The sequence below is a fragment of the Trachinotus anak genome, unplaced genomic scaffold (assembly GCF_046630095.1).
Source record: "Trachinotus anak isolate AG129_WGS33_773 ecotype Australia unplaced genomic scaffold, CSIRO_AGI_Tana_v1 ptg000032l, whole genome shotgun sequence".
NCBI lineage: Eukaryota > Metazoa > Chordata > Actinopteri > Carangiformes > Carangidae > Trachinotus > Trachinotus anak.
The window spans coordinates 8,400,059-8,427,737 of NW_027273883.1; the positions used below are offsets into that span (position 1 = coordinate 8,400,059).

General features: G+C 41.5%; 1 protein-coding gene across 10 annotated transcripts in view; it reads left to right on the top strand.

Annotated features, from left to right (window-relative positions):
• map7d1a (MAP7 domain containing 1a) overlaps positions 1-25,943 on the top strand; it is a 40,232-nt gene extending 14,289 nt beyond the window's left edge. The window contains exons 2-19 of one of the 10 annotated variants that reach the window (XM_071469027.1): positions 145-345; positions 3,909-3,977; positions 4,715-4,735; positions 7,787-7,950; positions 8,272-8,383; positions 11,111-11,215; positions 12,619-12,741; positions 12,846-12,991; positions 13,407-13,537; positions 14,797-15,032; positions 16,475-16,751; positions 17,451-17,631; positions 18,517-18,621; positions 20,219-20,269; positions 20,361-20,421; positions 21,528-21,609; positions 22,000-22,238; positions 24,919-25,943. In XM_071469027.1, coding sequence (XP_071325128.1) covers positions 145-345; positions 3,909-3,977; positions 4,715-4,735; positions 7,787-7,950; positions 8,272-8,383; positions 11,111-11,215; positions 12,619-12,741; positions 12,846-12,991; positions 13,407-13,537; positions 14,797-15,032; positions 16,475-16,751; positions 17,451-17,631; positions 18,517-18,621; positions 20,219-20,269; positions 20,361-20,421; positions 21,528-21,609; positions 22,000-22,238; positions 24,919-24,929 — 2,315 coding nt within the window. In that variant the 3' untranslated portion in view covers positions 24,930-25,943. Of the gene's footprint in view, positions 1-144; positions 346-3,908; positions 3,978-4,714; positions 4,736-7,786; positions 7,951-8,271; positions 8,384-11,110; positions 11,216-12,618; positions 12,742-12,845; positions 12,992-13,406; positions 13,538-14,796; positions 15,033-16,474; positions 16,752-17,450; positions 17,632-18,516; positions 18,622-20,218; positions 20,270-20,360; positions 20,422-21,527; positions 21,610-21,999; positions 22,239-23,648; positions 23,940-24,918 lie in introns of those variants that run through there. The other 9 variants (XM_071469020.1, XM_071469019.1, XM_071469026.1 and 6 more) reach the window with 9 other exon arrangements.
• The last annotated feature ends 1,736 nt before the right edge of the window (positions 25,944-27,679 follow it).

The following is a 27,679-nucleotide window of genomic DNA, read 5'->3' on the forward strand; positions in this document are numbered from 1 at the left end:
TCATTCACACTCAACTACTTCATAGGCCCAGCAGTGAAAGGAATGAAGACCAACTGGTTGAGCTCCATCTGGGAGCTTGTCTCACCTTTATGCCTTGTCATTTTCTCACTTGTTTTTATTTTCTCTCTCTCTCTCGTCAACCAGTTCCCCTCTCAGATCTGAACACAAACCCCATGAGGCCTGACCCAGAGGGGGAGAGCTGCCCCCCGAAGACAGACAACACCCAGAGAATGGAGTCTCCAGCTAAAAAGGATACAGACCGAAGGTTGACTACCCCCAGAAAATCTGACATCATCCCTGGATCACCTGGATCACCTGCATCACCTGTCCCCAGGTCGAAACAAGGTAAAAGAAAACAAAAGTTTTACCTTTGAACCATCCTTTTCATCTGTGTAGAGTTCAGCTGCTCAAAGGTTAAAATTGAGGCTGAATTTGGCCTGATATGAAGCAGTGCTCTAATAATGGAACAGTTACATCTGCACTCTGCTGGAGTTAGGTCAGCTCTCTCTCGAGGCATGGTAATGCTTCGCTATCGGAGTAACAGTGACCACATGCTCTCAGGCATGAAGCTAAATCCAATAGAGATGCTCTGGGTTACGTTTTAAGTGCTGGAACAAGCAGGGAAGAGAAGCTGCTATGTGAGAACATTGCAGGTCTGGGTTTGGAGATTTCAGGCAGAGTTAAAATAGTGAAGAAAATATCCCTGTGAAATATGGACAAACGAGCTTTGTTCCCGAATGCAAGGTGGGCAGAGGGAATGTGAATAAGAATCCAATTTCAGTGAGTGATGCAAAGAAGGCATTTAGTTTGACCTGGCCGTTGCATCATTGCTGTATCCACAATGCCACCACTTGCCGCTCCTCGCAGCCACCGGCTCACAGCATATGCAGACTCTAAGGTACATGTTTGAGGGTTTTTGGAGAATAAGCCTCTTTATTCTTTATCCATTAATCCATTCACAGTGGTCTTTATTCCCTTGGTGTGAGGTGATGGGGATAAACCCTCCAAAGTCCCAAACTGCTCCCAGAGCAAAAACAGCACAGTTTGAGGTTAGGGTTCGGGTACCTTGTTATGCTACCTTTGCCAGTTACATCAAGACGTTGACAGAATTATTTTCTATTTGCCAAAGTCTGGCCTATTATAGAGAAATATGCAACTGAATCCTAAAGTCCTGATTCCAAAAATGACCCACACTTCCCCTTTGTCCTTCAGATTCATTTCCGCTTGTTCTGTAAAGCTCATTACTTGTGAGGTTTTGCACCACCCAGAGGGGTGCGATGAGGATGAAAAGCACTCTGTGGCTCTTTAATTAGTAAAATGAAACGGTGAGGCTTTTCGTTCATTTGGGAGCTGCCGCTTCTGGTTATGGTCTGCTCAGTCAGCTGTATTTTGTCACATCTCGAACATGTTCCTGTGAAAGCAGTGATTTGCTTGTGTCCGCGAGAGCCTCCTTGTGTAGGTGGTGAGGAGTATGTTGACAACAGGAACAGAAACATATTTGTAAACACCTGTTCTGTCTTGTTTCTTTTGCGTGTCCATTCATTGAGGGTTGCAAGTCGCACTATACACTATACTCTATACTTCCCCTATAGCTGTGCCCCAATCTAGAGGTGACATTTTGAGAGGAGAGCAGAGAGTGTGTGCACAGTCCAGAGCCCAAACACTGGACCCATCTAGTATTTTCTGAGCCTGAGTCTGTTTTTGTCTCAAAAGCTTTGCACACATGACGTTATAATTAACATGATGGTGAGTTGCAAACAGCAGCACGTCACACTGTCCAAGAACATGCACGTGGGCTTTCTATTGTCCTATAAATATCAAAGTGGGTCAGAGGTTGTTCTTAGGGGAAGCTGCATGACAGATTGTTTTCGTGTTTGTGATTCACGCCTCCCCCTATTAGATGCTGCTGAAGGATGAGTTCCCTTGTGTTTGATGCTGAACATCTGGTCTGTGAAGATTGAGGGGGATGATGCAGCATGATGGCTCAAGAAAGATCAAGACTGCAGTCTGTGCTGGTGTTTCCCAGTGGTACACACTATAAATGTGTGTGTGTGTATATACATACATATATGATTTCATGCATTATCTGTTTTGAGCAGTACACATTTCAAGATAATTTATTTGGATGGGCTGCAGAAATAGAAAGATCCCATGATTCCTGAAAAAGAAATGACAAACTGCAGGATTGCAGCCAAAATTCAAGTTTTGTTTAACCACCAGTCCAAAGCCCAAAGATATATAGTGACCAGCAAATGTTAAATTTGAAAACTGTCAGTTTTGTACCCATCAATTAATTTCTGAATTAATTCATTATCTAAGCTTGTTGTCAATAATTTCCATTGGGAAAGTTTTCCCAGGAAGTGGCAGCAATTTTTAAAGGACGTAGTTTGAATTCTTGAAATGGCTCGGTTCAGTGTTTGCTCACACTGCTCTTCCTCTCGGCTTCTTTCACTGAGTGGTTCCTCAGAGGTATTTGGAAGGCATGTTATGTGTGAGCAAACATCAGAGGTGTCACAGAGAGAAGAAATATATGGAAGTGCTCCACTGCAGTCATAACATATCACAGTCAAACATACACACACATCCAGATGGCATAGGAGATTTAGTGGGCCTGCCACATGCTGCAGCTTTTATTTGGAGATTGGAGATTAGCTTGCCTGTTGAATTTTCTTTAAACATTTGTTCTTTGCTTTTTTTTTTTCTTAATCTAGAAAATATAATAAACTTCAGTTTCAGCCATGTGTTGAGCATCTGTGTTGAAATGTCAACATCTCCTGTTTCCTGTCATTGTCTTGAGGCCAGCATTTCCTTTTGGTGACGTTTAAAAGTTAAAAGCATTCATTGCACAGACTTGGCAGGAGTGAGGAAAACATTTATGTATATATTTATGTTTATCAAAGGGCAGGTTCACGTACTATTCAGAAAAATATATCAATATCACAGAATTGTACACACATATTGTACAAATGAAAGCACATTTACAGGATTCTGAACCAACATTATTGATGGTAAGTTTAGAGTTTTGCTGACTATTACTATTTCACATATATTGAATGTTAATAAGACATGGAAATGCCTCTGATACTGCCTAAAATACTGTATCTGGTATCTGTAGGTATGCAAGTCTATATCATGTAACTTATTGATAAACTGAATAGTTTCACACCCAGATAAAATATTTTCCCCTTAAATCGGTTCTTCTTCACTGTTATAAAACAGTAGCCTGCACAAGAAGTTGCACTGTGCAGCCACTGGCAAGTAATGTTTTAAAGCAGCGAAGAAGAATTGATTTTCAGTAAATAGTGTAACATTAGTCGTTAGCAAAATGTCAGCAATTTGGCACTAGATTATTATTATTATTACTATTTCTTGTTTATCACTGACAGTCAAATGAGATAATTAAAAATTCCATGGCATTCTACTGGTTATGATTTACAAAGGATTTAATCTGAGGCCTGTCATACAGCATTGATAGCAATCCTGTCACATCCATACAGAGTTAGTAGTATACAGTTGTTCATTTTCTTTTAATTTTTCAATGGTCTCGGATCAGTACTCGGTATCGGCTAATACACAAGTTCAGGTAGTGGAATCTGAATCAGGAAGAAAAAAATGGTATCGGAACGTCTCTGTTATTCATTTATGTGGAAGTTTGTCATGAATGTCACTCTTTGACGTACAAGTCCAAAAACTTTTAGATTTTTAAATATGTCCAGCAGATCAAATTAGATTTACTAGTGTTTGTTTTGACCTGCTAGGAAAACATAAACATAAAGAAATGTCAAGAGTTATTACATTTTTAAGTACGTGCTTTATGACTAAGGGCTGAATTGATTGGACTTGATATAAGTTCATGCAATTCATTCATACATCCTATCCCTGTTTTTCTCCTTCTGTTCTCATCCCAGACATCATGAAGTCAGAGGAGAGGCAGAAACTTGCCAAGGAAAGGAGAGAGGAAAAGGCCAAATATCTGGGTAAGTGGAAACAAGAGGTGGGAGGACATGTCCCTTAACCAGGAAGAGAGTGCCCTCTAGTGTTGGGGTGACAGAGGTTCTTTTGCGTGTGTGGTTGTGTTTCTGCTGGGCTGCCTATAGGCAGATGGCATGCACATGTCGCGCAGAAACTTGGAGAGGATAAAAGAGTAGTTTGGGCTGCTGCACAGACATCAGCGAGAAGCCAAGCCACCATTTTACCAAAGACAAGTGAGCATTCATTTTCTGCATGCATGCTGAAATACTCACAAACACTGTTCAAACATTTGCCTATTGTATGTTCTTTGACTTTGCTTCTGCTCACTTCTGCACTAAAATGTACGTTAATGCAGTTTGAATCCCCCACACTGACAAAAACCTGTAAGCTTTTTGCAGTGTGATTAATCTGTCATATGTCTTCACTTTATTTGAAATTTGTTCCATGCAACAACGCTGAGTCATCAAAGCACTGAACCTTCTTCTGTAATTTATCCCCATTTAAACAGATGCAGTTTGACCAATTGGTACAAAATGTCCTTAGTGCCTCTCCCTAGGGCCTCACATCAAATGACACAGCTGTATTTTTTTTGTGTCAGTTGATACTGCTTCTCGTAGCCCAAGTCTTTATTTTTTATTTAACACATGGCTGTCACATTATCACCCGGCCACATGCTGGCCATGCACTGCTTTGCATGATTGACAGTTGCCTCTGTCTTCTCTCTCACCCCTTCCTCCTGCAGAAGAGCTCAGCAAGCTGCAAGGTAAGCCACTCACCGATGTGTCTGTGGTGGTGATGGTGGTGGTGAAACCTGTTTTTGAGCGTTCTGTTTCAGCCTCATGAAGTTCAGTAGCTTTAACTAGAGCTGGGCAATTCACCGTGAACGTATCAATGCCATCCTTTAAGTAAAGACAACACCTAGTCACATGCTCTGATGTTACCTCTCATTCATACTACGTCCTCTGATAAAGCAAAGCACTAATGCTAATGGTTTAGTAATTGAGCAAATTCAGAGTAAGGGCTTTAAGGACATGTATAGTAGACTTGTAGATCTTACCGGAGGCAAAAATTTATTGACAGTTTTATTTATAGGAGTTTTGGTCATATTGCCCAGGCCTGGTGTTTCATCCATTTAATCATTGTGGTGTTCCTTGTTTTAAAATTGTGGTTGTTTTATTTTTTTCTCTCTCTCTGATCATCATCAGTCTCTCTCAAAAATTCACGTAGCCATAGACTGATCATTTAACCAATCATTTATGTGTGAATAAATGCTATTGGTTGTTCAACAATAGGCCTGACCATCTGTTCACCTAGAAGAATATGTAGCGTGGCCTGACTTTGACCTTGACTCATCCTCATGTTCCAGCTGCAAATGCCACAGAACTCTTTGGATTTTGAATTTAAAGAAAACTTGTTTGAACCACATGCCACAAAATCACTACGATCTGACTGGAGAAATTGGAGGGTTTAGAGACTTTTATAGCCACATTAATCTTGGCTGTGAATTTACATCTAAACAATCTTCTGTTGCCAAAAAGAAATCACACAGTTCAAAATTGTCTAAAATAGCAAAGTTCAGTTGTTTAGATACAGAGCTGAATAACGATGTTTTTCACAGGTTGCACAAATACATTTTTGCTGTGGTAATCTTACATGGTTTTATCTACACGGTAGACAAAAATACTTGTTCAAAACATAGGGAAAACTCATAAAGATGAGAGAAATGGACGAAACAGGCCCTAAATGGGCTATTTTATCTTTCACTCTTATTAGAGCTTAATGAATGTGGCAAACACTAACATTTATATTCATCATATGTTTACATTTCTCATTAAAATTACAGAATAATCATAATCATAATGTATATCCTCACATAATGCAGGTTTTCTTTTAAGCTAGTCGTTATCATACTTGCAGTAATGCTGTGTAGTCTAATCCAGCTGTGTGTTCGACAGCATTAAGATGAGTTCGACACACTTCATAGCGTGGATCAGTCTAATTGGGCGATCACCGGGGTATGCCAGATGGTATGGGCCAGATCTAATACTCCCATTCAGACTTGGATAAAAGATGAGATTCTGCCAAAGCTTGTGTTTACAATATCAGCTTAAAAGAGATCTCGATCAGGAAGACTTATCAACCAGCTTCTGTGGTATTTCTAGTTTAGTAGTAAGTAAGGAGTCACGACTGGAAAATCCCTACATATTCTTGCTCGTTTAATTGGGTCCTAGTTATCTCTTGAGTGAAGCTTTGAGAGAGTTGCATCAGAGAATTGCCTGCGACAGCACAGAAGCTACTCTCCTGCCTTGTCTGTCTTTTGAGGGGCAGTATAAATACTTCATGCACCAGGGTTTACAGTAGCCCTCTGTTTATGATTATTTAATGATCTGACTATAGTTGGTCGCGATGGTACTTGTCAGCACTGATCACCATCAGCAGGGAGTTGAGGAATGTGTTTTAAAGCCATGTCAGCTTAAAGAAATTCACAAACAACACATGTTTATCATTTCAAACCCTGAAATAGATTCATAAATGACTGATGATGAGTGACATTCCAGGGAAATTGAAAACTGTGTAAAATTATGATCTGAAAGCAGTCAGACTAACTCTTCATAGCATAGTGTAACCATGAAGCCCCCCCAAGCCAATTTCCACCTCATTTTCCTTCCTGCAACCAGCACCTGTAGTCTGGGAAACCATTACAAAACACTGTTGTTGAATGAGTCCAATTCAAATATTCAATCAGCAAGCGTCACGCTGCCATACACTTGATTTGAGTGGGTGCAGGTTTGTCACAATACATGTGTGACTTAAAGGTTTCCCTTGTGAGGAGGGAGGAAATGCTATGGATGTGGAAAACTGTCATTTATCTTAGCCTTAAACATTGCATTTGTGAGCGGTGGAGGCTGTTTCCTCTTCTCTCTGTTCTCATCGAACGAGTGAATTATGAAGCTGTTTCCACTGGAAGTAAAAAAAAAAAAAAAAAAAAAAAAAAAAGTGCCTTCTCACAAGTAGAGGCCATCAAGCTGCGATGAGCTGAGATACGCACTGCAGCAGATATTTCCTTGGCTGCAAGGTGTTGGCAAGCAGGGCCAACAGCAGGGCTAACTGTATGTCTGGCAATAAATTTTAACCCCACTAGCCTCCAGCATCTCTGCAATGATCTGTCACCATAATCTGAAATTCACAACCAGTTGCTTTTGTTGCATCTAGTGCTTTAGAGGACTAATCCTCTCCCCGTTGCAGCAGCTTCATGGAGGTTTGACTTTGTAGTTTAAAGAAATAGGGGGAGTTGTGTACACACAGCAAGGCAGCTGGAAAAGGCTTCTTTATGCCCTCTTTCAATGGCTCAGGGACAAGGAGACGATTTCCATATCAAAGTGTGTGGCTTATTGAAGCTGACGTGCAAGCTTGATGCGATTAGTGTGGTATAAAAGTGTCACTTCAGACTTACTGTATCTGTCTAACTTCACATCATGCACTACTTTGTGAAAAGTCAAGTAATTGAATTTATTTTGCAAGCACATAAGGGGATTGAGGTGAAAGGCAACACATTTATTTTGAAAGACAGCTTCAGATGTGAAATAAACTTCAGAGAGGCCTGACTCTGCATAGTGTCTTCAAGCGTGAAAACCTATCAAAAGTGATTTTGTGTCAAATAGTGGCTCTCAGCAGATATCACACTACGCCATCAAGACGAAACTGAAACAGACTTTTCAAAGAATGCACCTTTGAGAGAGATAGAGAGCTCCCCTGTCCTGTGCTTATTTGGTAAAAGCTTACTCTCCTGACCGTGTCTTCTCTCCCAACATAGCTGCCAAAAAGACCCAGTGGTTGGAGAAGGAGGAGAGGGCAAAGCAGCTGAGGGAGCAGCAGCTGGAGGAGCGCCGCAGGAAGCTCGAGGAGCAGCGGATCAAGGCGGAAAAACGGCGAGCTGCCCTGGAGGAGAGACAGAAGCAGAAACTGGAGAAGAACAAAGTAGGTTTGGACGAGACCACAGGCCATGTTGGAAATAATCTATTCAATAGATGATGCTGTAGTAGTTGTAGGCGGTAGGGAGGAAAAGAGGCAACAGTTACACTTAGTGCTTGAAGGAGAAATGTTAATACCCTCCTTCACTGGAGTGGGTCAGTTGCAGGGTCGGTTGCAGGTGAAGTTATTTCATTTCTGCTCAAGGACACTTGCGGGGTGCTTGAATCCAGACTTTTCTGCTGAAGGATGTGTCACACTGTCCTGCATGTTGTCTTTGATGCATTTCCCAGATTAAAAGACTGATATGTGTTCTTGTATCCTTTCCAGGAGCGCTATGAGAAAGCCATCCACAGGTCAACCAAGAAGACGTGGGCAGAAATCCGCCAGCAAAGGTGGTCATGGGCCGGTGCGCTAAGTCAAAACTCCAGCCAGAAAGAGAGTGAGTGTACTGTCCAGCGTGGACTCACATCCTCATAAAATCACACCCGTCGAGAGGCAATGGCTGCTTCGTGTGGCTATTATGAAGCAGTTTATGCAAATGACTATGCTGGAATATTAGTGCAATGTATGGTCTTTTATTGGCTATAGATTCTGTTGAGGTTTTTATTTGTCATTACTGATTCTTGAGTTTCAGGGCCATTAACCCACTCAGTCCATTAGAAGAATATTATTTTAGCATCAGTCTTCTGTCATGCAGTTCAGCATTTTCACTAAAGATCCCGCTTTATATCAATAGCAGACCTGACATTGCTAATTTCTTTTTCAGGGACTGACTTGCTGCAGCTGTCTTATGTCTTTGCAGGGGTTTCTTTTTTCCTTTGAATGGAGATTAAGCTTGTCTGTCAGTGGTGCCGTCACAGATTTGCAAACAATGAATTTTTTTATACGGTAACATTTAGTTTGTAAAATACCAGAAAAAATGTTCCAGAATTTCTCAAATCCCATGGTGATATCCTCACTAAATCCTTACTTTACAAACTTATGAAAAGAAAAGTAGAAGATCCTCACATTCGGGAAGCTGAAACCAGCAAGTTTTTACATTTTTGTTTGATAAATGTCTGAAACAGTTAAGTTAAAAATCAGTTATCAAAACAGTTTACAGTTTACAATTATACAGAAATGTATTTCGTTGTCTCAATCCAAACAGTGAAATAGATAGCTGAGTTAGGTGTACAGTATTTCATACTTATTCCTCAGTGCTGGGGTTGGCGTATAATGTTGCCAGGAGAACAGTCAGGCTTGGTGCCCAAACAGATTTAGACAGCACTCAGGCTTTATTTTCATTATATTTTAACCTGGTGTGCCTTTGCTGCATCATTCACACGCCACCTGAAACGCACCATTTCCTCTGATGATGCTCTTGCAGACTGTTTGCTTCTTAAACATCACTTCATGGTCATTAGCCCCTTATCATGATCAGACTGTATTGATCACACAAAGCGAAAATGTATTCAGCTGCAGTAAGCAGATTTCTATCGACGAGCAGCTAAAATGGAATATGTCGTCTAATTGTGCTTAATTTGAATTGATAAATGTCCTAATAGTCCAACAGCAGATATGATCAGACCCTGCAGTGGCAGCAGACACCAGGTAATGTAGAAATGATGTGGTAACAGCTTGATAGATATTTCTGTCCTTTTGTTCCATTCTCCTGACTTGAAGCTTTAAATCTGAAGAGTCCCTAGTTCCATTTTACGTCATGTAATCGCCTCTGCCATATGCCCGGGGAATTATTGACACTGAAATCAATCTCTCCCTTCCTTCCTCCCCACCTCCCTCCCTCCCTCTCCTGCCTGCCGTCTGTCAGATGATGAAAGTAAACAGGCGTAAACAGGCTGCAGTGGAATGGCTGAGAGTTCAAGATGCTATTTAGGAAATGCTACAAAATGCCCATGTTGGCCTCTGTCAAAAGAGCACGCTGTCTCATGTCTTTTAGCCTTGTGTACTTAAATGAGGACATTCATGCTCTGCCTGCTTTAGTACCTCCGTTGCTGTAATATTCTCTGAATCATGTCTGACGACATTTGGGGAAAGAGTTTCTTCACATGATTGCAGTGTATTAAAGGGATAGAGAAATGGGAATTGATGCAAGTATTGCAGATGAATGGTTTCACGGATCTGAGATTTTGCTCTTTTCTGAGGTGCCAGTTCTCATCATCAAACCTTGAAACGAGTACATGATTCCCAGCAGCAGCTTTCCATTGCCTGTTTGGTTGTTACGGTTATTTTGACTTGTGTTTCACTGTGCTTGTGTGATGATTTGCGAAGATCCTTCCTCAGTTTATTTAACTTGCATTTTGGAATTGGTATTGTTGTGAAGTTGGCATCATTTCACCCATATCACAAAAAAGCAACTTTATTTTCTCCCTTACCTCTGTGGAGTTGAATGGAATTAAGTTGTGTGCGCTCACTGTATTGAAACATGACATGTAAAATATTCATTAGCATCTTGTTTTCCCAGATAAGATGCAGTGGTTACTCTGAATAACCCATAGACCTCACTGCCAGCAGTTTTTACTGGAAGTACTTCTCTCCTTAAATAGTGCCAACGGAAACCGCTGTATGGATTATCAATAATGGGGACACTGTTTCTATGTTGGTAATGAAGACTTTAAAGGTCATTTTTCAATGTTTTAAGCACCAAGAACAACATTTCTTTCACTGCCATTGTATTGAGATCATGGCAGAAATATCAGACATATCTTATATTTTCATTGTCTTGTGAATGACTCTGTAACATGTTTTTAAAGGTTTATTATTTGTTATATTTTTCATTATATTTCAAAATCTGGACAAATAAAATGAGAACTAACTGCAATGCTAAATAGGTTAGAGGTTAGAGGGAAAAAAAAAAGTCTTGTAATTTGCGTTAACTGACCCTTCAAGAACTATAATAACATGAAATATTTTTGAAACACATGTTCTGTGCCACAGATGCCTGCCTACACACCTAAGGGCTAGCTGAAGTGAACAGATGCCGTACCGAATTCGCTTTAATGAATGTTACCCACGTTACAAATACGTTAGCGTAGTGTTTGCAGTGAGTGGGTGTATGTTTGTGGGGGCATCATTCGAGCGTAACGCATGACGCCACCGAAGTTCCTCCTCTTCCTCTCAACCATGTGACCTGTGTGAACATCTGTGTGGCGCTCTTTTGGCTTCTTAGGCAGATGCTCTGTGTCAACGGTCAACCTGCCCAAACACGTGGACTCTGTTATAAACAAGCGACTCTCCAAGTCCTCCGCCACGCTCTGGAACTCCCCCAGCAGAAGTAAGGCAACATCTGGAATGCCCCCCCCCCCCCCACTCGTTGAATGTATCCATCACTCTGCCACCGCCAACACCTCCAACCCGTCCATCATTGTCCTCTATTTTTATTTTATTTTTTTAAATGACCTCTTCCCCTTTCTGATTTCAGTCCCTCTCCTGTGCTTGATGGTTGACAGCTGACCCATTTCCATTTTTCCAATTCCAAAACCACTATGAGTTCTGTTTTGTTCTTATCTCCAGAATTTGGGTCGGGGTTTTGTTCGACGTGCTCTGCATGCTCATATTTTAATATGGGTTATGTACAGCGATCATATTTTGTTCCGCTGTCTTTTACTATCCTTTGGTTGGTTCATTTTGTGGTAATGGCCATTTCATTCCTGGTGTGTTTGCACAGTCAAATGGATCCTTTTGTGCTCATTTTCATCACAACATGCTGGATGAGGGATGTCTTTTTCTATGTCCAAAATGTTTTATTGATTGATTGATGGGTGTGATATATATATGGAAAATATTTCTTTGAATCAACTTTGGGTCTTTGAATCAAGCTTTCTTTATTCTTAAAATGTAGGCAGTTCTCTCTCTTTTTATAGGTCTAACGTTAACCAGGTCACTGTGTACTCCTGCAAAGAAACTTTTGAACTTGAAAAAAAAAAAAAAAGTAAAGTCAGTGAGTCAGTGAGTCAGCATTTTTCGGGAGATAATATATTCTGAAAACTCCCCGGAGCAGGTACTCTTCCTGTGTGCTGCTGGAAAAGAAAATAGATGGGTAACTACTTTATCCCTCTTGTCACACTCCACTCTTCTCCCCACACACAATCAGCTACATCTTTCTCGTGTTAACACCTTGCAGCCAAAGACGAAAGTTTCTCTCTCAAATAAATCCTGATGAGTCTCCACTCGTCTCTGCTTGTGTGCTCAGGGCTGTGGTTATAAATAACTGACTCACTGTCTAGACCAGCATTTCAAATAACTCTCTCTCTCTCTTGGGTGGTACCCATACAGCCCAGTGTTATAGTAGACACATTTACTAGGCTCATTTTCCACCTCCCCTCCTCTCATAATCTCTTTGGGTGGCACTGAGGTGTCTTATTGGGATTTTGTGTATTTGATCAGGTCTTTATGACTTGCAGACATATGCTACCTGTGAGCCATAACCTGAGAACCTGTCTTTTTTCTTTTCCTTCTGGTGAAAAATGTTAGACTTTACTTTCACCTCTATATTTTGTTAATGAGGGAGAGATTTCAAAGGTGTCTAAGTTTCTCTAATACTTCAGGTTTGACCAGAGTTTGGGGCTGATATACTAACAACAGAGCTCTGGTTCAACTGAGGACATCTGTTTAAGACATATCTTGCAAGTTAATCAATAAAGACACATTATTTAATGTTTTTTTTCCTGCCTTCAGACCGTAGCCTTGCACTGAGTCCATGGGAGAGCAGTATAGTTGACCGGCTGATGACGCCAACGCTGTCTTTCCTTGCCAGAAGCCGCAGCGCTGCCAGTGTCCTCAGCAACGGCAAAGATGGCCGTAAGTGGGGAAAAAAGAAATGGCATTAGTTTAGTATTTGTCTCATAATAAATACATTAGTATTTACAATACATGGTTTAATTTAATGTCATCTTCCTCTTCAGATTCTCCTCTCTGCCCCCGTTCAGCCTCGGCCAGCCCCCTCTCCCTGTGTGCCCACCAGCCCCACCACCGCTGCTCTGACCGCTGGAGGGTGACGTCCAGCACACCAGACATCACCCAGCGCCAACACAGACGGAGCTCCACACCCGTATGTCCGCCTCATTAGCTCTTGTCCTGTTGTAAAATGCATCTGACATATTCTCCACTCACAGCCAGGTGTGGTCAAAGTGTTCAGGAAGTTACAGCAGGGCTGTATCAAGAGACTCATAAAGGAAGCCATTTTCCAGAGTAGGAGTGTAGCTAAAAAGCCATGAAATCTATAACATCTGATTCTGTTTTAACAAATGGTTTTTACCATTCACCTGACCCTAATTGAAAATGTAATGGTGAAATTGTTGGATTGTTGTTGAGAAACTATTTCCAATAGAGCACAACTTGATCCCTGACCAGACTTGCTGTTTTCCAGTTTTTTCCTCTAGTTCATGTATGAGAATTTATACAGTTTCTTTTCTCATTTTCTATTTTAATTATTATTGAATGTTTTTTCATCCTTTGTCATACAGATGGACAAAAACAAGAAAGAAAAGAAAGACAAAGAACGGGAGAATGAGAAGGAGAAAAGTGCCCTCAGTAAAGAGAAGGTGCTCAAGAAGAGACAGTCTCTACCCAGCATGAGACACAGACCTGATCCAAGGTAAAACATACATTTTTTACTTTTTACTATTTGCTTATAAATTCATTTATTCAGTTCACTTTATAGTCTTTTTAAGATAAGAAAATGATTAATTTATTGCTATATTTACCACCAAAAAAGGATTAATTCAATTATTATTGATTAATTTTCTGTCAGTCAAACAACTAATAAATAAATCAGCTAACTCCTTCAGCACTCCTGTAGATGTAATCACATTACAGCTGAAGCAGTCAGTCGTAACTAGAACATTAATCAGCAACTTTCTTCATAGTCTATTAATCATTTCAGCGATATTTCAAGTAAATCTCCAAACTGTCTCTGGTCTCAGCTTCTCAAATGTAAAGATCTTCTGCTTCTCTTTATAACAATGTAAATAAAAAATCTTTGGGTTTTGTTCTGTAGTACAAAACAAGACATTTGAAGATGTGACTTTGGATTGTGGAAAATTTCAAATGGCATTTCTTCCTATTTCTGACATTTTATATTCAGTACATGGTGATCAATTGTGAAAAATAATCAGAAGATTATTCAATAATGATTCAATCATTTTTTTGTTGCAGCCTGCATGAACATTAACAGCTTAACACAATGAGCACACAATAAGCACGATATAAGATCCACTTCAAAAACTATTACATTATTCTTTATACCCCAAGAATGATGTGACTCATCTGACATGATAATCTGTTATTTTAATATCTTTACAGACACTGTCACTGAAACGTTATTGTAAACAACATTAACCTTATATCCCCTTGACTCACAGCTTATTTCTGGTCAGCAGCTGGTTTAGCCAGGGCGTTTATGCACAGTTATGTCCGCGTCACACAGACTGTGTATTTCATGCACTGTTTGAGCCTAGGCATTGCGTGAAAGATCTCTCTTATCCCCAGGCCACAGAAATAAATGACATCCATGACAGAAGAAAGTACTCTTTTGATTCAAAGAGCTTGGCAGGGCTGTCAGTGGCCTAGAGGAAAAAAAAAAAAACTTCTTCCTCAGCATAATGGATGTTTCCCCTCCAAGTATTGCATTGTATTGCATTGTGTGTTGCTGGGATGCTGACCAATAATGCACTCACGATGATGCGGTGTTTGAGTGCTTTGCTGAAGCCAGGTTTCTTAAGGACATGCATCATCTTAAACAAACATTTCAGCGCAGGTCTAAAAGAATAATGAGTCAAACTTTGTTAGAGAATAATTATTGGCATCATTTCTCATCAGTTTCACATTTCCCCCCTGTGTTCTCCTTTCTTCCAGTCCCAGTCCTTTGTCAAGACAAAGGCCATCATCCCCAGCCACACCCAAGGGCAGGACTGCCTCCCCCAGCCCTGCTGCCTCCCCCAAACCTCCATCAACACGCGGAAGCCCGTCAACTCCGAAGGGCCGGCCCAAAAGGGCCAGGACCCCTGCCAGGATAGACCGAACTTCCTCCCCAGTGCCCCTCAACAGAGTGAAGGAGCCTCGCAGGCCCGCCACCCCTGAAGAGAGAAAGAGTGAGTTCCAAAGAAAGTGTTGATGGTGGTCAATGTTAAAAAATCAGTCAAGACTTCCTGTTCATGGTTACAGCAAAGTGCAGAAGTTAAGATTAAATTAAATGAATGAATTCCATATCATTTGGTCGCCTTTCAGTGGCATCATATTCCCATCATATCCCCTTTGCACTTGTTGTCTGCCAGAAGCAGTCAAAACTTACTTTTTATCCCGTTTAAGTATTTAACTATATATTTTGAACAGATCAAGAAATTTAGTCATCAGATGTCTGGATCACATGTTATCAAAGAAACAAGCTCAGCAAATGTGAGCGGAAGCCCCTCCATGACAATTTTTACCATGAGCTGTGCTTTATTTAGTGTTACATTACCTGTTCTGCTGTTCTGTTTGTTTTGGAGACGAGGAGACCTCTGCAAATACTTTGGCTCCTGATTTTTAAAAAACTCCTGAATGATTGACACTAAAGGAACCCTAACTGGGAGCAGCTAACTGCAATGATGGCATTTGTAGTGAGGGAACAACTCCCGGGATTCCATGCTACTACACATCATCACCAAACTCCATCTTTTGCTCTTGTTTTGATTGCGAGACCCTTAGAAGCAGAACAAATATATATATTGTGCATTTAACTCAAGGTCCACTTACTAACTTTTTCCCAGACCTCATCTCAGAGTTTACTTAGTTGTCATGGAGTTGGCTCAGTTACCATTATGTCAACATTGGTCGACCAACTGTAACTACTGTTGTGTTGCTACTCGACTAAAGTTTGATATTTAGGTCACATGATAACAACAGAGCTGATTAAAGACAATGAGAAGCAGTTAACAGCCCAGAGAAGCTACTAAATGGACCTTGTGTTAAGATGATCTGTATTTGGTTACATCTTTGACACACTGTCCTATTTGTACAATCATTAGATACAGAACATCTGGATTTTCCCTCTGTGGCTGAGTCATACTGTATTTTTATCATTATATACCCAGAGAGTTCTCACTGTCTGGCTTGGTCTTTTTTTTTTTGTCACTGGCTCGAAGAATGGATCTAATGGAAAATGTGAATGAGCCTCTGGAAAATCTGTGTTTCTTTAAAGGAGCAGTAGGTAGAGAAGATTACCATCAGGCTTAATTAGGCATGAAAACAAAGGAAGTGAGCCACACACAGCTCCATGGTCTGTGTCTTCACACACACAGCACTAAGAGGCTGCTCTAATCAGCCTTAATTATGTAATTACCAAGTTCTTAGGATGAAGCCATGGCTGTTTACAATTTCCACTTGCAGGGGACAGATTGTTTCACAGTGTATGTGAAAGGAAAAGACTGTTTAAATGTGTAATTAATTATCATAGGCGTCCCCTTGAGAAAGCACTACTTTAAAAGTTGTAGAGAAATATAAATAGTCACATTGAAGGTTGGCTAATGCATGTTGTCACTTTTTCATGTTTTAGGTTCCCCTGTGGTTCCTGCCATTGTAGTATCCTCAGCCTCACCCCATGCATCGAGCACACCAGTTACAACCACTGCCACTTCCTCCTCACCCGAGCCGACCCACTCAGCTCCTTCTGTCCCCGCAGCGTCACCGACACCCTCTCCGTCAGCCAAGCCCATGGCAGGCACCAATGACCCAGAGGAGGCAGCTCGCATCCTGGCAGAGAAACGGCGTCAGGCCCGAGAGCAGAGGGAGAGGGACGAGCAGGAACGGCGTGAACAGGAGGAAAAGGAGAGGTCAGCGGTTTTTAATATGCCTCAAAACACAGAGCGGGTCAGAGCAGGCTGGAGTTGACCTTGCACAGTCAAAGTTTTTTGACTTTGCAAGAGATGATAGGAATTTTAAACATGACAGTCCGGCAGCCATCTCTGTACTGGGGACTGTGTGACGAGGACAGTATTTGACATTTGAACTGATAGTGAATTTCTATATGCACTTTTTTCACAAGTGATTATTTGTGATGTCATTGTGAAATGGTTGCTGCTGTAGATTTTTTTTGTGCTGTACAACAAACTAAGATTTTCTGTATTAAAAGAAAGTCATTAGTAAAATCAATCAGGAAGGCTCCATGCATTGTCAAAGCACATGCAGGCATGAGACCTCACTCAGCATTGGCTGCACTGTGATGTGCATAAGCATTAGGAATTTGATAGCCCGTTGACTGACTCTAACCACAGCAAGGCCCTATTTACAGAAAGGGTATTGATGTGATCTCTTGTTGGCACTCTCACTTCCAATTGTTTCCATTTCTTTAAATAGTTTGGTTTCCTGCTGCTTGTGCTTCAATATCAACTCAGCAGAGATGTTGTAAACTAAAGAGGAAATGTCCTGTCAATGGAATCATTTACACTTTAAATAGTTTACTGCATTCAAAGTCTTTGGCATGGGAGTTTGTGGAAAGTGCGTATCCTCAGCCATATGCCTGACGTCTCTAGGATCCTGAGAGAGGAGCGAATAGCGAGGGAGGCAGAGGAGAGGCAACGCAGGGAGGAAGAGGCCCGTGCCATGGCGGAGGAGCAGCGGAGGAGAGACGAAGCCCAGCGGCTGCAGGAGGAGAAGGAGGCCCAGGAGAGAGCCATGGCCGAGCAGGAGGAGAACCTACGCCTGCAGAAACAGGTACGCTGAGGTGGTTGAAGCCCATGGCAGGGCGACAAGTTATTACTGCCTTTCAAGTAAAGGTCATGATGACACACACATGCAAACTCACTGCATCCTCACATCATTCCCTGGCACTTTGCCTATTACACCACAGACCTACACGCTCCCCTGTCTTCAGTAAACAACCTGTCTGTGGTTTCACTTGTTTACTGTCTCAGCTTTTCACCTCACGCTGACCTCATCTGATAACAGGCTCGTCCTAAAACACATTCCAGTATTTTTTTTTTTTTAATAAAATTTTTTTTTAAGAGTGGGATGTTGTTGTCTTTGAATGCAAATATTGATCCAATCTGGTGAGCCAGTAGCTACAATGAATGTGCCATTTTTACCTTTCAGTTTGTGCCCGTGCAGGTTGTCTGACAATCGACTCTTCCTGTGTTAGTGGATGTTGCCTGGGAGAAGCAGAGAGACTGTTTACCCTCAGCCCTTGCACTTATCTTATTGCGCTTATCTTATCTCTGTTATCCAACCCTTACACTTTGCCACCCCCTTGTGGTTTTTCACAGAAGTGTCATTTGGCAAACATGATCAAATATAATTATGCTAAGGCTTAAACATTTTATTTCACTTTGACTGGTCCTCACAAGGCAGTAAATGTCGAAAATAGATCTTTTTTTTGGCTCAAAGATGCAGGAAAATATCCCTTTTGTGGTCGTAAACAATAATTGCAAGGAGCAACCACACCCCTGTTACGTAAAAGGCATGCTATTTTGGCTGAAGTTTTCTTCTCTCTCCTCCCCCTTCCCCCCCCCCCCCCCCCCCCCCCCCCCCCCTCCTCCCCCCCCCCCCCCCCCCTCCTGCCGGCATTAAAATTGTGGTTGCATTCTCGCCTGTGTGTTTCAGAAAGAAGAGGCTGAGGCAAAAGCCCGGGAGGAGGCGGAGAAGCAGCGTCTGGAGAGGGAGAAACACTTCCAGAAGGAGGAGCAGGAGAGGCTGGAGAGGAAAAGGGTAGGGCAATCCATCTGTCCTTCCATCATTGTTCTTTCAGCCTGTGACACACATCAAAATGGAAATGTACTGTTTAAGTGTGCATTTCCTTAGAATAATAGAAAATCTTATAAAATCCAAAAAATTGTCTGGGAAGAAAAAAGCCTTATCATACCCCTACATTTTTTGCTTTGAAAGAAGTATAAGTCCCAGCACTGCTTTGTACTGCACACATCTCTGAGTAACACAAAATGAATTCTGTAGTCAGTGTACAGTAATCTTTCCTGCCTCAGTGGAGGTATTATTTTCTGTGGTAGTTTAACTCTGTGGTCTGCCTTGTGACATGACAAACGCGGGCTTGAAAACTGAGTCCCTGAAACCAAGATGAATGATGTTTTTGGCTTATCCTGGATTGGCTGTCTGCATGCCATGATTTACTAGGGCTTAGAGTGTGTGTGTGAGCGTGAAGCTATATATAAACACTAATAACGGAGAGCTTTCTGTGCCAGTCATCTGTGTGTGGATTTGTGCAGATCTTTGCACATGTGTGCTGATATGTGTGTGCGCGGCTCTCAGTCAGTTTTGTGATCATGGCTACTCATGTGTGCCACCCCTATCAACAGTAAGCTCACGCCTCTTTCTTTCGTTCCTTGCGCTCAACTTCTCCCCATGTGTGAAAGGCTCTTATCTAGGCGTGCCAGGCCCGGCCCAGGGAGCTGGAGCCTGGCTCCGTCCTGAAATTAGCCCGCAAGAACAGCATGTTCTCTCAAAGCCTCACTGCTTAGTCAGACTGTACAATACACTGTTACTGTATTCTACCAAACCTGATTGCCCCCCTCCTGTTATCAGCTCAACTAAGAGAAGTTTGTAATCAACAAGCCCAGGTGGTTAAATGTATCCTGAGGGACACAGGAACTTATTAGACAACAAGAATCTTTAGTCCAGATGTTTTGCAGCCCAACTAGATGCCAAGGTCATGAGTGAGTGAGCTGACCATGAATAATCCTGGAACTTAAAAATGCTTCACTTTTATGAGTGACAGCTGCAGTTACAGTCTAGCTGTCTCTAGCTGTGTCCTTACGTGAAGGTCGCATCTTGCATCAAACCTCTGCATACAAATTATCCACACACAGGGGTTTGTATTTTAGTGCACCCTAGTCTTATCCTCTGTCCTACTGTTGACTATTCAACCATCCTACTCTGCTGTTCCAGCTGAATACACAAGTGCTGCTTCAGCATTATTGACATAGCCCTCCACCTGAAGAAACAGACGCCTCAGTTTGACTTGGTGCATTGACTTTAAATGTAATGGCCTTAGATGCAGAACAACCTTTTACATTCTTGAGGAGAAGAATGAGCGAAATGTGAAACCTCATTTTCCAGCAACACAGTCTGACAAGGTGTGTGGGCTCGCCTAGCCCACTAAACCTTACCAGTTTTTTCTTAATAAAGTTTAACAAAGCTATTTTGCTGTGGATACTGGAACTTCAACATTTGATTGGTGTAATGGAAGCTGAAACTTTTATTTCTTAATTTCATAATCACATCTGCTCTTACATTGACTTTTGATTTTGTGGCATTTTCCCTGGCCTTATTAACTCCTTTCCTCTTTTCTCAGCGTTTGGAGGAGATCATGAAGAGGACACGCAAGACAGATGGAGGCGACAAGGTACGTTTGTTGTTCAGTTTTAACAAAAAGAACGAGCCAAAGCTTAACTTTCTGATTAAAAAATGACTGGAATTATCTCCCATCTTCACAGAAAGAGACAAAGTCCTCACCACTCGTACATGTCAATGACAAAGAGGCAGAGAGCAGCAAAGGTAAGCAGAACATCAGTCTGGAATAGTCTGTCTGTCTGTTACACAACATCCTCAAGTGATGGAGGAAAATCATTACCCACCACAAGCCTTTAATCTGCAGCAATCGTTCAGGATAATTGGTGTTATTTATCCTCCATTAATGTGTTACCTGGGAAGGGAGTTTAAAAAATTGGATGCTCTGTGAGAAGGTGGTTTCCAGAATCCACCTATGAGTGGATTTCAAACAGAAATCCACAAGAACTGCATAGTAAATTTTAGACAGTCTCTGTTCATCTGTTACTGTAGATGAACTCATTTTACTTATCCCACCTTTATAGTGATACCTGATGACACATAACTGCACTCCCCCCCTCCATATGTGAGATTAGTCACAGGTAATTGTACTTTTGTTCCCATTTCCCATGTGAATTAAAGTCACAATGAGGCATTTTGTATAAAAGAGTTATTAGATTACATGTCTGCCTCATATCCTGTACAGCTGCAGTTTGAGTTCTTCTTCTCTGCACAATAGGACCCATGTGTGCTTGCTTGTTGTCCAAGCCCTGGGACTGAGGGTGTACAGAGGAAGAGTGGGCTCATTGTAACCGCCTGCAGCAGTTACCAAACATTTACTTTTAGACAAATAAAATAAGGATACATGGGATGTTGCACAGTCTTTACCCTATCTACTCTCCTTGCAACCTGTGGAATAATTCTTAACACAACTATATTAAAATTAGAACTTGCACACACTCCTTGTCTAAGCTTCCACGTCACATGCGGTAGATGAGTAAGATGAAGAGGATCAATGTGGTCTGGGTGATATACTGTTTGTAGCCAAGTTCCCCAATGCAGGAAGACATTAGCTAGCCCACTGATGTGGTCAGTGGCCTGGCAGGCGTGCCTCTATTCTAGTCAGGGGTGTGGAGGTCCCTCTCTACCACAGCCATGTCATCGGTAGAGCTGAGTAAGGGGGATCTGGACTACACAGAAAGGGTTAGAATGAATGATAAAATTAGCCTGACAAAGCTTAAGGATGATCATGCGGGGTGGGGGTGGGATGTTGAATGTGTGTGATTCTGTTGGTGTGCACTGGGTAAATGGCTGTTTCACTTTGTTTTCTCCAGCATCTGCGGACTATCAGCCAAAGCCAGAGCTAACTGTGCCCAATAACAAGACAGAAAATGGACAGACTAATATCAAAGAAAGGTAAAACTTGCTCCCTTTTTTTTAATCCATGTGAAAGTTTCTTTGTGCTCATGTAAATGCACGACCACCGTGAACAGTATAAAACTTGTGTGCCAGAAAACCAAGCCAGGAGCTTACTATTAATCAAGTCTGTAGGAGGTTTGCATTGTTGTAAACCTCAACGGAAAACACAAGGAGCCACACGATTAAAGCCCGCAGTAAATAGCTGTAATACACACTGGTAGAATGAATTGGGTTCTTGAAATGTTTGCTCTTTGTATCTGAACACGTGTCTTGGGGTAGACTTTAAAAGACTCCTATAATTGGATGGCAGTGGCATGACTCATTTCTTGTATGAGTCATTCTGACCCTAACTGTAACCACGCTCTGCTCTGTGTATCCTCTCTCCAGCAGCCCCTCAGTCCAAGTGGTCAATGGAGTCCAGCCTACTAGACATGAAAATGGTCTGTCCAGTAAGGGAGACACTGCCCACTTTGAAGATATCATCCATCTTGCCAATCATGGCAACACCACAAATGGGGCACGGGATAAGTCTGAGACCAGCATGGCCACTGAGCAGATACTGACGTTTGACAGTGAGGAGTCATTCATGAAAAAGGCAGGCCCCATGAAGCCTCAGCATGTTGCAGGTACAGAGTTACAAGCTGCTTTACATAACACAAGAGAAGCCGTAATATAAAACATATAAAGAAAACAAACATGTTTAAGACTTCAAATCAAAAATAACAATGAAAATATGAAGGGAGAAGAAGAAAGGAAGGAGAAAAGCTCTGAAAAACAATCACACCAACTTGACTGGTGTAAGATGTTCAGGAGGGTAGTTCCACAACTGGTGGGCTCTTTGCAGGACAGATCTGGTGACAATTTGTAATTACATGAGTTGGTTAGGAAGTCTGGCAGGAGCCCACTCTCATGTCTGTGCTGCTAAATATGAAACTACGGCCAGCAGGTGATTAGCTTAACTTTGCTACGTATTGTAACTATACCTGCCTCTGCTGGACTTCAGGAAATCTCCCAGTAAAACCATAACTTGATTCTACATTTTGGTTTTTGTACAGATTAAATAAAACGGGATGTACTATTTTAATTGTTAAAATGTATAGGTGCAAATATATGCATTTTTTTTAACCTCTAGATAGAGCCAGGCCACCTAAACTCATCAGTGCTAATTGGCTGTGGGCTGTAGCTTTCCAGTCAAGATTAGTATTGATCTTCTCATCTAATTTTTGGAGAAAAAAAAGGTACATTTTCAAAATGCCCCTGGTGACTGTAAAAATTTTAAATTTATTCTAAAACTGAAAAACATGCTTGCCACTCTGCACTGGTTGGCTTTGTCTCTGGATTACAGTGGCAGCATGTTGGATGAAGTAAAGAAGCATTAGCTTCTTGTTGAATAACTAAATGTATATGACATTTGATAACAGTGGTTGGTAATAACGATAAAAATGAATGCCTTTCATGACAGCGTTACATGGTATTGCTTAGAAAGGGCCCAATTTTGGCTATAGACCAAGGTTTAATCCCCAGGTTAGAAAATTCTCAAAAACATGTCTTCTTGCCTATAAAAGAAAGATAAAAGATCAAAGACAATCTGATAAAATAGTATTAGTAGCTAAACGGTCACATTATGAACAAAAGGGACTGGTTGTGGCTGCTTGTTGGCTTTGTTTTTTTCATCTGTCCCTAATAAAAAAGTAGCTGCAGACGGAGCCATGGTTCATTTGCAACAAGCTTGTGTGCTTATTTGCACTGAACAGATTTTACACTTGGCCAAGTTCACATTACCCAATAAAGACTGCAGTACAAAGTACCATAGTTAGTACTGTTGTCCTTGGCATGAGGCGACCATGAACCTGAACTTCATCTAACGTGCAGGTCATCACCCCAGTAATAGTGAGTAGCCTCTGAGGGGAGGATGGTGTGGCAAGAAGGGCTCCACTTACACTCACAAAGGGGTGGAGATGGGATATAGAAGAAATAGTGTAGGGACGGGTGAAGAGAAACGGGGTATCTTTATACTGATGACAGCTTTTATTCAGCAGCCTCACTGACTTGGGCCTGCACCCAGGGAGGAATTCCTAGAATGGCTGAGGCAGTGAGGAGACCCTATCCACAAGTGCTACATGCCAGAGGTCAGAAACAGGACCCCGAGGCAATTAAGCAGCATATCAACCACCACTCAACCCCCTTTTCCCAGTGGCACCGTCAGCAGCACCCTTCCTCCTCCCTCTAGATCTTAACCTTCACCTGTTGACCTGGAGACCAGCCAGCAGACATAAATATCATGCAAAGCAAACAGAGGGCAATTACCTTTGCTAGCCCTCTTCATGCCTTCCTTAAAAATCCTACTTTTTCTTTCGGTTTCTCTTTCTTTTAGCCCAGTGGAATAAAAAGTGAACATTCTTTCCTCTCATCTTCAGTCTTGGAAATTTGGATATTTGAGACGACTTTGACCTGGCAAGACATTCATGACGTGGGCTATGATTGGGAATAATTATATGTTGGACTATTTAACGTTACCAAAGGAGGTCAGTTTAGTTCAAGACATACTTCCAGGGTTTATTTGAGTGTTCATACCATAGCCTGTAAATAAAGATGGACGTCGCCTCCATGACGTCACCCATAGGTTTCCGCAGAGGGGGCCGCTCTGCCGTTGCCATCTTGGCAATGCATGACTCCACCTAACTCCCATCAAGAGGTAGGGCGCATGTGGAGGTCATTGTATGCTGGTTTGTGCCAAGCATCACCTACCTACCACTCAAAGTGGCACACCCTAAATTATTCAGAGCTTTAAGTCTTAATTATATTTAAACAGGTTAGTTATATAAAAATTTAACCCCCATATATTTATCATGAAGGGGGGAATTAGCTATAGAGACCAAAACCGGTTTTTGAACCAGGCTGTAAAGTTGGGCATTTTAACATGGGAGTCTGTTGATTGACTCGCCAGTCTCAAGCAGCCATTCAAGGAACTGCAGGTTGTTGTCACTTTAAATAACTCAGTATTACATCAATTATGAACCCACTTATTTCACGTGTCGGCTGTTCTCGTGGCATCTTCATTCCGCTCATATAAACAAGACAGTAAAGATTTATGGCCTTATGTCTCCTGCAACATGTTCAACATTGTTTTGCATTTAGTATTGGCACCAGGTCAGAAGTTTACAGACCATGCCATTACTCAGGTCAACGACTGTGATCGGGCTATGAATTGGAATCCGTTTTGTCTGTTAACAAGCTTTGATTAATCCTCAATGGCTGCTGCCCTCCTTCTGACCCTTTAACCCTTCCTCTCTGCCTCCCTCACAGAGGTCCTGTGACATGTTCCAGTCTTGAAGTGCTCGTCGCCTTAGGCCACTGACCTTTCCCAGCCGTGCCAACGCTCGCATGGGGGAGCCCTGTGACCTGTGCCAATCAACAACCTTCTTCTAAGCTCCTAAAAGCAAACCACTTCTCTGAAGATAAAGTGGGCCACAGAAGATGACGACCAACCATCAGGACAGAAGAGAGACAGACATAACAGGATGAAAGGTGTTGCTGCATGCACCACAGGGGCGTCAGTGTTAACATTCGTAAAGATCTTTGTGGCACCAATTACAGGCACCCTATTACTCGACAGTATCATCCTTTGTACATAACAGTACAGCTGAGTTAAAAAAAAAAAAAAAAGTGTTTCATTTTCTTTAAATTCTTTAGTTATTTAACTGAAAGAGAAATATAAAAGACTGGGTACATTTGTGAATAATGTAAATGAACTTTGTGTGTCAGACAAAGGAGGGAAGGGTCTGCAGATTAAAGTTGTATGAAAGGGAGTTGTTGTATGCTACTCTGCTATGAGTAGGCCTAAGTAAAACCCAGGTATTATACATCCTGGTTTGTAAAAAGCTACCTGTAACAGTTCTTTTTCTTTTCTTTTTTTTTTTGTAAAGTTGAACTGAGAAATCTGGAGAGAGATTCGAAATGTAAGCTCACATGCAATGGCTTTTACTGTGTGTAAACATACTTTCTGTTCATACCTAAACCTCAGCTATGATTGATTGTATGCAGAATTGGATGTAATAATGAGTGTGCAACTTTGGCAATTAAGAAACCTGAAGTCATCAAAAGATCAAATTCCTTAAAAAAACATTAAAAAAAAAACAGGGATTTACTCCACTATTTAACAGTTTTCACACGTGCAAGCATGACTCAGTTTTCTCTCATCTGCATTGAGATTTCATGGACTCATGTGTATTTGAAATTCTGGTGCGTGTAAATGCTATAAATATGTTTTGATGTGTGTTGCAAGGTCAGTGGGAGTATCTTAAGTCTTATTAAAGACAAGCTGTCCAGTCTGTGGTCTCACCATCATCATCATCTCTTTGTCCTGAGTGAATATGGATTTGATACATTTGATGCAAGAGAAAATGATACAGATGTTCTGAATTCAGTGTTAAATCCCACATTCATCAATCTGAAACAGGCGCAGAAACTGATCATCATTTGTTATTAATTTCACAGTTTGGGAATGTTTTGTAGTTTAGCTTGATTGTTTATTCCTGAGGCTGAATAGTGTGTTGACATTTGAGGGGGGAGATGCCCATTCCCACTGCAAGCTGTGAAAGATGCAGTGTATGCTAGCCACAGGAAAACAGACTTAGCGATACTACCATAAGGCAGGCCATACAGTTGATGTATTTCACTTTGGGTCTCCTTTTACAAAATCCCTGCAGGGGGTACGTGCCACTCTATCTGCTGCCCCCCTTTTACTGTATTCTGGTGGCGAGTGGGAGGCCTGGCACACTGCGTCTCCAGACTTCAGGCATCTTAAGTGCATTACAGACACGATTTATGTCCCCTTCTACTAAACACTAAGACATGCCACACTGATGATCATGTGAAACTTATGCAAGTTCAATGACTTATAGCTGCCAGTGAAACGCCAGTGGAGTGGAGCCCAGTAGAACGAGGGACTGCAGTTTGTTAACTTAAACCTACGACGCACAGAAGGCCTCCTACCTCCCTGTGGGCTGCATTAGATTTGATCACCATGCAGTGAGAGCCCTGAGCAATGCAACTGTCTTAACCACCTTTTAGAGGGAAATATTTTCATCAAGATGAAACAGAATCCAAAAGAGCAAAAGGACTAAGATTCATCATTAAAGAAACCAAACCTGCACGTGACCAAAATGAAAAAGTGAGAATTGAATTTTCAAAGCTTTTAACATAATAAAAAACGGCAGTTTTCACTGGAAACAGTGCTGTTGTCACAACGCTATCATTCCCACCAATTATCCCTCAATAAGCCAAACGCTGGCAAACTTAAGCTTTTGTTGAGGCACCAAAATTATTTTCCAGTTACAACTCCATGACTGCTTTACTGCTTTCGTTTTTTTTTTGACACTTGAATAAAGCACCAATATGACCACATAGCTCACATGTAGCTCACAGTTTGCAACATCTGCAACAGCCACTGGCTTCCCAAACATCTTGGAGCAAGGCGTAAACCCCTGCCGACACATTAAGTCTAAGTTTTGACAGCATGAGCTCACTGGTCCAATAAGTTGCTACTGCAGTTGTCTGCTCGAGAGTCTGCTGTAAAAAGCTGTATTCATCAACCCCAGCAGAGGGTGCAGCACTGCAGCACGGAGGTAATAGGCGACAGCTTATGTTTCTCTGGATTAATGTCTGCTCTTAAGTTTGATACAAGTGTATCAACATAGAAACTGCCTACATGTAAATTTAAATGTCATACATAACACAGACATATATAAAAGTCGCCATCTCTCCATAGTTTTGGATGCAACTGCAAGTCAATCCCTGGTAATGTGTAGTACTTCTCAGAGGGGACTTGGGGATTAGTGGGCACTATTTTTAGGAAGGTGTCAGTGAGGCCGTGCGCAGTTAATGGCTGAGTAGTGTCAAGTTTCTGAATAAATTTATGCAGAATGAGGATTGGAATGAATAAATAAATAAATAAATAAATAAAAGGAGTAGAATTTGTGAATGGGAACTGTGATCCAAAAGCCACTAATGCTCGATGAATAAATGTGCTTCCTGCCAGTTAAGGTTCAAACCACTTGGACTGATG